Here is a 10024-nt window from a genome sequence, read left to right as displayed (position 1 = left end):
TGTTCTGTATTCACTGTTCTGTATTCAGTATTGTGTATTGAGTGTTCTGTATTCATAGTTCGGCATTCAGTGTTCGGTATTCAGTGTTTGGTATTCAGTATTCTGTATTCAGTGTTCTGTATTCAATGTTCGGTATTCTGTATTTAGCATTCTGGGTTCAGTTTTCTGTATTCAGTGTTCGGTATTCAGTGTTCCATATTTAGTATTCAATGTCCAAATGTGAATGTTTAGTATTCAATATCTAATATTGAATGTTTAGCATTCACTGTTCATTATTCAGCATTCATTGTTGAATATTTAGTGTTCAGGTTTCAACGGATCAGTTGGGGTGGCATTTGGAAGCACTGAGGAGCAGACTGTGTGATAGTTAGGTGCAGGGCTGGATGAACACAGCAGGCCAAGCAGCATCATAGGAGCAGAGAGGCTGACGTTTCGGGCCTAGACCCTTCATCAGAAAAGGATAGTTAGCAGCTTCAGTGAGGTCACACCAAATATACAGTCAGGTCAATGGGTGACCACCAGGATAGGGAGACAGGTACTGTGGGAGTCTCCTGTGGCTAGCCTCCTCCCAAACAAGTACACCATTTTGGATATTGTTGGGGTGGATAGCCTGTTAGAAGAAAATAGCAGCTGCAGCCTGGTGTTTGGCACTGTGACTGGTTCTGCTGTAAAGGAGGTTATGGCAAGGCCATAGCAAGAAAAGAGAAGATTGAGTCTAGCACAGAAATTAATGAGAGCAAGTTAAATAGACAGGGCAGGCAAGAGCGTAGCAGGGAATGAGGCAAGATTGATTAATTAAACTGCATTTATTTTCAGTGCAAGAGGCCTGACAGGTAAGGCAGATGAAGTCAGAGCATGGACGGGAACATGGGACTGGGATGTCATAGCTATTACAGAAACATGGCTAAGAGACAGACAGGACCGGCAGCTTAACGTTCCAGGGTACAGATGCTATAGGAAGGATAGAGGAGAGGCAAGAGAGGAGTGGGAGTGGTGTTTTTGATTAGGGAGAACATCATGTCAGTACTTAGAGAGTATATTCCTGAGGGATCATCCAATGATGCTATATGGGTGGAACTGAGTAATAAGAAGGGAGTGATCACTTTGATGCAATCATACTGTAGGCCCCTCCTGGTCATCAGTGAAAAATTGAAAAGGAAATATGTAGGGAGATCACAGATAGCTCCAAGGATAATAGGATTGTAATACTAGAGGATTTTAACTTTCAAAACGTAGACTGGGACTGCCATAGTGTCAAGGGCTTGGATGGGGAGGGTTTTGTTAAGTGTGTTCAGGAAAATGTTCTCAATCAATATGTAGGTGCCCCGACTGCAGAAGGTTCAAAAACTGACCTCCTCTTGGAGGCAAGGCAGGGCAAGTGACTGAGGTATTAGTGGGGAGCACTTTGGAACCTATACTCTATTAGTTTTAAAATATTTATGGAATAGGATAGGTCTGGTCCACAAGTTAAAGTTCTAAATTGTATAAGGCTAATTTTATGATATTAGACAGGAATTTTCAAAAGTTGATTGGTGAAGGCTGTTTGCAGGTAAGTGGGAATCTTTCAAAAGCAAGATAATGAGAGTTCAGGGGCAGCATGTTCATATTAGTATGATGGGCAAGGCTGGTAGCAGTCAAGGTGATTAGAGAAATTGAGGCTTTGGTCAAGAAAAAAAGTACATGGCACATACAGACACCTGGGATCAAGTGAATCTCTTGAGGAGTATAGGGGGTGTAGAAGTACAGTTGAAAGGGAAATCAGGAGGGCAAAAAAGGGACATGAGATAGCTTTGGCAGATAAGGGACAGGAAAATCCAAAGAGATTCTACAAATATATTAAGGACAAAGAGTAACTAGGGGGAGAATAGAGCCCCTTAAAGATCAATGAGGCCATCTATGCATAGAGCCACAGACGATGGGCGAGAGCCTAAATGAATATTACTCATCAGGGGAGGCAATGGCCTGGTGGTATTATCACTGGACTGTTAATTCAGAGAACCAGTAATGTTCTGGGTACCCAGGTTTGAATCCCACCACAGCAGATGGTGGAATTTGAATTCAATAAATATCTGGAATTAAGAGTCCATGAATCCATTGCCAATTGTTGGAAAAACCCACCTGGTTCACTAATGTCCTTTAGTGAAGGAAATTGCCATCCTTACCTGGTCTGGCTTATATGTGACTCAAGACCCATGCAACGTGGTTGACTCTGAATTGCCCTCTGGGCAATTAGGGATGGGCAATAAATGGCCTAGCCAGTGATGTCCACATCCCACAAATGAATAAAAAAGAAGTATTTACCTTGGAGAAACACATGGAAGCTAGGGAACTCAGGAAAGTAAATAGTGATGTCTTGAAAAAAGTCCATATTACAGAAGAGGTAATTCTGGAGGTCTTAAAATGCGTAAAGGTAGATAAATCCTTAGGTCCTTATCAAGTGTATCCCAGGACATTGTGAGAAGCTAGGTAAGTAATTGTGAGGCCCTAGCAGAGATATTTGTATCATCAACAGACACTGGTGAGGTGCTGGAAGACTGGACAGTGGCTAATGTTGTGCCTGAGGTTGTAGACATTCTCACCAAGCTGGTAGGTTTGGTTGCAAATATTTCATCACCCTGCTAGGTAACATCGTCAGTGCACCTCCAGTGAAGCGTCGGTGTTCTGTCCTGATGTTATTTCTTTGCCTCGGTTTGCTGGGGTGATTGATATTACTTCCAGTTTTGTTTCTCAGTGGTTTGCATACAGAAGTATACCAACCAACCCAGCAAACTGAGGCATATAAATAGCAAGCGGGACAGAACACCAACGCTTCACTGGAGGCGCACTGACGATGTTACCTAGCAGGGTGACGAAATGTTTGTAACCAAACCCACCGGCTAGGCCAGCATGTCTACAACCTCATCCACAACCCAAACTGCTTGGAAACTTTAATGCTGTGTCTTTATTTTAAAAAAGGCTGAAAGGAAAAGCCAGGGAACTATAGACTGGTGAGGCTAACTTAAATGGTGGCTACATTGTTAGAGTGGATTCCAAGAGACAGGATCTGCATGTATTTGGAAAGGGAAGAACTGATTAGGGATAGTCAGCATGGCTTTGTGCGTGGGAAATAGTGTCACACAAATTTGATTGAGTTTTTTGAAGAGGTGACCAAGAAGCTAGGTGAAGGCAGAGCAACAAACGTTGTCTGCATGGACTTTAGAAAGGCCTTTGACAAGGTTCTGCATGGTAGACTGGTTAGTAAGGTTAGATCACATGGGATCCAGGGAGAGCTAGCCAATTGGATAGACAAAATTGGCTTGACCGCAGGAGATAGAGGATGGAGGAAGAGGGTTTTGTTTAGTCTGGAGGCCTGTGACCAGTGGTGTGCTACAAGGATCAGTGCTGGGTCCACTGTCATTCATCAAAATGATTTGGATGAGAATATGGGAGGCATGGTTTGTAAGCTTTGGATGACACCAAAATTGGTGAGATAGCAGACAGGGAAGAAGATTATCTAAGAGTACAATAGGATCTTGATCAACTGGACTAGTGGACCGAGGAATGGCAGACGGAGTTTAATTCAGATAAATGTGAGGTGTTGCATTTTGGCAAAACAAACAAGGGCGCAATTAATGGTAGGACAATGAGGAGTGCTGTTGAACAGAAAGATCTAGAGGTGCAGGTACGTAGTTCCTTGAAAGTGGCATCACAGGTAGACAGGGTGGTGGAGAAGGCTTTTGGCACGCTTGCCTTCACTGGTTAGTGCCTTGAGAATAGGAGTTGGGATGTCGTGTTACATCTCTACAAGGGTTTGGTGAGGCCACATTTGGAGTATTGCATACAATTCTGGTCGCCCTGCTCTAGGAAGATGTTATTAACCTGGAAAGGGTGCAAAAAAGATTTACAAGCATGTTACCAAGACTGGAAGGTTTGCATTCTAATGAGAGGTTGGATAGACTGGTACTTCTTTCCCTAGAGCATAGGAAGCTGACAGGTGACCTTATAGAGGTTAATAAAATCATGAAGAGTATAGGTAAAGTGAATTGCCAAAGTCTTTTTCCCAGGGTAGGGGATTCCAAAACTAAAGGGCACGTTTTGCGGTGAGGGGGAAAAGATTTAAAAAGCCTGAAGGAAATGTTCACAAAGTGGGGTGGTGCATATGTGGAATGAGTTGCCAGAGGAAGTGGTAGAGACAGGTACAATTATAACATTTCAAAGACATTTGGACTGCTACATAGATAGGAAAAGGTTTAGAAGGATATGGGCCAAACACAGGCAATAGAGGCTAGTTCAGTTTAGGAAACTTAGTCGGCATGGACCACTTGGTCCGAAGGGCCTGTTTCCATGCTGTATGACTCCATGACTCTAATATCCAGTGTTCAGGTTTCAATTTTCAATGTTCAGTGTTCAATATTCAGTGTTCAGTATTCAATGTTTAATATTCACTATTCAATCCTCACTGTTCAATCTTCAATGCTCAGGTTTCAATATGCAGTGTTCAGTGTTATATGTTCAGTGTTCACAGTTCAGGACATGGGGTTCACTGTAAACATTCAGTGTTGACTTTTCAATGTTCACTCTTCAAGGTTCAATGTTCGGTTTTCAATGTTCTGTGTTTGTTGTTCAGTGTTTGAGGTTCAGTACTCAGTGTTCAGGGATCAGTGTTCAGGCTTCAATGTTCAGTGTTCAAAATTCAGAGTTCAATGTTCAATGTTTAGTGTTCAGGGTTCAGCATTCAGAGTTCAATGTTCAGGGTTCCAAGTTCAATGTTTAGAGTTCTGCGTTTGGGGTTCAGGGTTTAGTTTCCAGGGTTCAGTGTTCCAGGTTTCACTGTTCACTGTCCAGGGTTCAATGTTTAGTATTTGGGGTTCAGTGTTTAGTGTTAGGGGTTCAGGTTGTGGGATTTAAGTATGCTCCCCCACTCTGGGGCAGCTCACTGAAAATCAACCCCTACTATTCCCCGAGCTGTCACAGAAGGTTACATTTTCAAAATAAATTCACAAAACCCCCCAAACAACTTGTTATTTCAGATTCAGGCTGACAGGAAACACAGAATCAGGTTTCTAACCTCAGCTTGAATCGCTATTTATTACAGGTCATTCGATTCTAGCTGCAGTTAAAGAATTAAATTAATTTAAGTACAAATTAAAACTCTAAATCCTTGTAAATTTGTCCTCCCACACAGAAAGTCATAAACGGGGAGAAAAAAAATATGGGCAGCAGGGAAATTGGGAAAACAGTCTTTGTTCACAAGAACTGTTGGGTTCATTATTGCTTATCTGAAGGTTTTTCCATGACCACTTGTTTTCTGAATGCAAAAGGCACAGGCTGGCTGATTCACTTATGAAAGTTCTCTGACTTATCCAATTCAGAGTTGCAACTTGCAGCGTCTGGGGAAGGAAAGACAAGCTGGTTTTTATCAGGTTTAAAGTGGGTTACTGCAGAGAACTGAGAGTGAGTGTGTTTTGGCTGCTGCAGACCTGCTGGTTTCTCCTCAATCTGACCTCGCTTCTCTCTGTCTTGTTCACAGCCCAAACTGTTCAGCTTCCTGACAACCAATCACATGGTTGTTGGCGGGCAGAGGACCTTTCTCATTGAAACCTGGCCACTAATCCACACCAATCAGCTTCACTTGTAAACCACTTCTCAGCTCCAGTTCGTCTGCACGTTGCTGGGACCCACAGCTCCAGAAACAGGATTCTCAAAAGGTATCAAATTCCTTACTTTCAGAACATGCAGCCATCCTTGTACACCCCTGGGTTTCAAAACAGCTGTTTTTCATTTCAGACCAGCTTTATAACTTAAAATGACAAAGCCTTTACAGTGTCCAGTGTTCGGGTTTCAGGGTTCAGTGTTCGAGGCTTAGAGTTGGAGTGCATGGGTCAGGGTTCAGAGTTTGGTTTTCAGGCCTGACATTTAGCGTTTGGGGTTCAGTGTTTGGTGTTTGGGTTCAGTGTTTGGGGTTCAGTGTTTGGTGAGCAGAGTTCAATGTTCAAGGTTCAGTGTTTCGTGCCTAGGGTTCAGGTTGTGGGGTTTGGGGTCCAAAGTTCTGTGTTTGGGGTTCAGAGTTTGGTTTCCAGGGTTCAGAGTTGTGTTCGAGGTTCAGTGTTTAGTGTTTGAGGTTCAGGGTTCAGTGTTCAGTGTTTGAGGTTCAGGTTGTGGGGTTGCTCCCCCTCCCTGGAGCAGTTCACTGAAAATCAACCCCTACAGTCCCAGAGTCATCACAAAAGGTAGCATTTTTAAAATAAACTCACAAAATCCTCAAACTTCCTGGGTTTTCAGACTCAGACTGCCAGGAAATATAGAATCAGGTTTCTGTCCTTAACAAGAACAACTATTTATTACAGGTCATCAGAATCCAGATGCAGGTAAAAAATTAAATTAAGTACAAATTAAAACTCTAAATCCTTTATAAATTCATCATCCCACACAGACAAACATAAACAGGGGGAAAAATATGGGCAGTAGGGAAACTGGGAAAACAGTCTTTGTTCACAAGAACTGTTGAGTTGGTTATTGCTTATCTGAAGGTTTTTCCATGACCACTTGTTTTCTGAATGCAAAAGGCACAGGCTGGCTGATTCACTTATGAAAGTTCTCTGACTTATCCAATTCAGAATTGCAACTTGCAGCATCTGGAGAAGGAAAGATAAGCTGGTTTTTATCAGGTTGAAAGTGGCTTATTGCAGAGAGAGTGTGTGTTTTGGCTGCTGCAGACCTGCTGGTTTCTCTTCAATCTGACCTCGCTTCTCTCTGTCTTGTTCACAGCCCAAACTGTTCAGCTTCCTGACAACCAATCACATGGTTGTTGGCGGGCAGAGGACCTTTCTCATTGGAATCTGGCAACTAATCCACACCAATCAGCTTATGTCCAGCATTCAGTTTTTGGCGTTCTGTGTTCAGGATTTGAGGTTCAGTTTTTGGAGGTCACTCTTCTGGCTTGTATTTCAGGGTTTAGTATTTGGTTTCAGTGTTCAGGATTCGTGTTCAATGTTCAGTGTTTGGGGTTCAGTGTTCCAGATTCCAGTTCAGTTTTTGGAAGTCACTCTTCAGACTTATATTTCAGGGTTTAGTGTTTGGCTTTGTGGTTTATTTTTCAATGTTCAGGGCTCAGAGTTCAGCATTCAGTGATCAGGGTTTAGTGTTCAGGGATCAGGGTTCAGCATTCAGTGATCAGTAAACAGGGTTCAGTGTTCAGGGATCAGGATTCAGAGTTCAGTGTTCACTGTTCAGTCCTCAGTGCTTATGGTTCAGGTTTTGCAGTTCAGAGTTTGGGGTTCAGCGTTTTGGGTTCAGGTTTTAGAGTTTCGTGTTCAAGATTTGGTGTTCAGGTTTTGGTGTTTGGGTTTGAGATTTAGGATTGGGGTTCAGGGTTCAGGCTTTGAGATTCGATGTTTGGGGTTCAGGGTTTGGGGTTCACTTTCAGTGTTTGGGGTTCAGGATTCAGGACTTAGGGTTCAGAAGGTTTGGAGTTTGTGATTTGGAGTTTGGGGTTTGGGATTTAGGTTTCAGTGTTTATACTTCAGTATTCAGGGTTTGGGGTTTAGATTTTGGGGTTTGGTGTTCAGGCTTCAGTGTTTGGGGTTCTAGGGTTCATGGTTCAGTGTTTGGGGTCTGGGGTTTGTAGTTTGGGGTTCAGTGTTTAGGGTTCTGGGTTTAGAGTTCAGTGTTTGGGGTCTGGGGTTTGTAGTTTGGGATTCAGGGTTTAGGGTTCAGTGTTTGGGGTCTGGGGTTTGTTGTTTGGGGTTCAGTGTTTAGGTTTCTGGGTTTAGAGTTCAGTGTTTGGGGTCTGGGGTTTGTAGTTTAGGGTTCAGTGTTTAGGGTTCTGGGTTTAGGGTTCAGTGTTTGGGGTCTGGGGTTTGTAGTTTGGGGTTCAGGATTTAGGGTTCAGTGGTTCAGGTCTGGGGTTTGTAGTTTGGGGCTCAGGTTTTGAGGTTTAGGGATCAAGGTTTGGGGTTCAGGTACAGGCTTCATAGTTCGATACTCAGGGTTTCGAGGTTTTGGGTTTGGGGTTCTATTCTGAGATTTGTTGTCTTCAGACTCCCTATGCCACCCTCTCACCATGTTCTCTCCCTCCACTCGTTGCCCTCCTCTACAGATGGACTACCTTGGCCCACCTTTCGATAATCCAGACTTCGACCCTCCGCGGCTGAACCGTACAGAGGCCATTCCCAGTGCCACGCTAGAAGTGAGTGCTTGGAGGAACCTTGGTGACCAGCGTCGCCTCACGGAGAATCTTCGGGCCTACACCCTGTTGCTGCGGTGCCTGGGGGATGTAGATCGGGAGCTGACTAACCCCACCCTGAGGCTGACCTTCCAACACTTCTGCGCCAGCATCCGGGGACTAACCATCAGCATCTCAGGCCTGGTCACCTCACTGGGCTATCCCGCGCCTACCCTACTTCCCCCTGCGCACTTGGCCAGGGGCCTGGCACCTGCCCCCAGTGACTTCCTGAAGAAACTTGACCACTTCTGGCTGATGCGGGAGCTGCAGGGTTGGTTACTGCGCTCGGCCAAAGATTTCAATCGTTTAAAGAAACGTCTTGGCGGCTTTGTCACCCATTTGGACTATCGGAGACCCTGATTTGGGGAGAAGGGGAAGATCCCCGTCCCTTTTCTCCACACCCTGAACCCCTCACCTTGACCATCCCGTTAGTGCCTTATGCTAACATACATTCCCCACCTCCACCTGCGTGCCTCCTCCTGCCAAACATTCCCTACTGCTGGATGTGATTGCGCGAGCGGACAGTACTCATGCAACAGTCCCAAGTGCACCATTTACTACAAACAGTCAGGTGCATTCGTGGCTAGGGATGCCTTCTCTGCAAACAACAGGAATGTGTTGTGTGTTTGATTCCAACGTGCCTGAAACCCAAGGACCTCCTCTTGCTTACACAATGGTGATGCTCAGCCAATCCAGACCAGATCAGACAACTGATCAACACTCTTTTGTGGGGTGCAAATTGCTTGCTTGTTTGACTTTAAACATTCTCAAGTTTATCCTCACCAACACAGGATAAATGCTTCCAAATACTGTGTCTCTTTCCAGTGACTATTCAACCAGCCTAACACCTCATCAAAGTACCACAAACATCCCATAACGTTCCTGCCTTATACCCACCTTGCAACACCATATTGTTAGGAATACACTCTGATCTCTCCTCAATGAAGAGGAACGGAGAGAGAGGGCAATCAGCGATAATGTTCTTGGCCGATTTCCAAGATGTCCGTAGTCCTGACGGGAGAGGTGACATCATAGAGGGGAAGGAGTAGGGGTCTAAATTGTGCCGTTGCAGGGGCAGGAGAGGGTCATGGCCAGGGAGGCTTTTAGGTGGTGTGATGAACGAAGTCCATAAAATTTTTCTGGCTGTTTTAGTTTTGAGAGAAATTCCTCTGTGGTTTGGCAGAGTCTCATGTGAGAAAGGGACAAATGTAGGACCCGAGCCTGTTGCCATTTCAGCAGGACAACAAGTCAAAGAGCAGGCAAAGAAGGGCATGGGCTACAGATCTTACCTCCTCTGAAACATTGGGAAAGGCCCAATGACCAGGCAAAAATAGTGAGTCTCAGAGAAAGGGTGTCATGGAATATGCATGAAGAGGGAAAGCCTCATAGAAATGAGGATGAAAATTGCCACCTCACAATCCATAATAATTCAGATAAAATAATGCAGATCCATCGAGGAATAAATTGCTCCCAAAACAGGCCAGGTCAGGGCATAAAACACCACGGTCAGTGCCAAGCCCCAATAGCAACCACTTGGTTAGTAGGAGAGAAGGGGCGATATAATACACTGCATTAGAGAGAAAGAGGGTCCGGGGAAATCGGCCAGGGTTCCAGCTCCTGATCACTGTCCAGTGATCCCTGGGTTAGAGAGAGAGAAGAGAAGGGAAATTTCAGCCTCCCATGGTTGTTTCTTTCTTCTCTAGCAGGGTGGGTTATGTGACAGCACACACATCCTACAGACTGTAACCGCTCTATGATTAATATTTATTTATTTGAACTGTTATTTAATTTATTTATTACAAAAACTTCTAACATGTCATC

General features: G+C 44.4%; 1 protein-coding gene across 1 annotated transcript; it reads left to right on the top strand.

Annotated features, from left to right (window-relative positions):
* Window positions 1-5632: 5632 nt before the first annotated feature.
* On the top strand, window positions 5633-8690 carry LOC125488300 (cardiotrophin-like cytokine factor 1). Its single transcript, XM_048621246.1, has 2 exons — window positions 5633-5687; window positions 8078-8690. Exon 2 carries the CDS (start codon window positions 8078-8080, stop codon window positions 8561-8563), a length of 486 nt encoding a protein of 161 aa, XP_048477203.1. The 5' UTR covers window positions 5633-5687; the 3' UTR covers window positions 8564-8690.
* Window positions 8691-10024: the final 1334 nt, after the last annotated feature.

This window comes from Rhincodon typus, unplaced genomic scaffold (genome assembly GCF_021869965.1).
Source record: "Rhincodon typus isolate 14 unplaced genomic scaffold, sRhiTyp1.1 hic_rhity00000241, whole genome shotgun sequence".
Classification (NCBI taxonomy): Eukaryota; Metazoa; Chordata; class Chondrichthyes; order Orectolobiformes; family Rhincodontidae; genus Rhincodon; species Rhincodon typus.
Note: the sequence above shows the minus strand (reverse complement) of the source record. Positions and strands in the feature narration are given on the sequence as shown.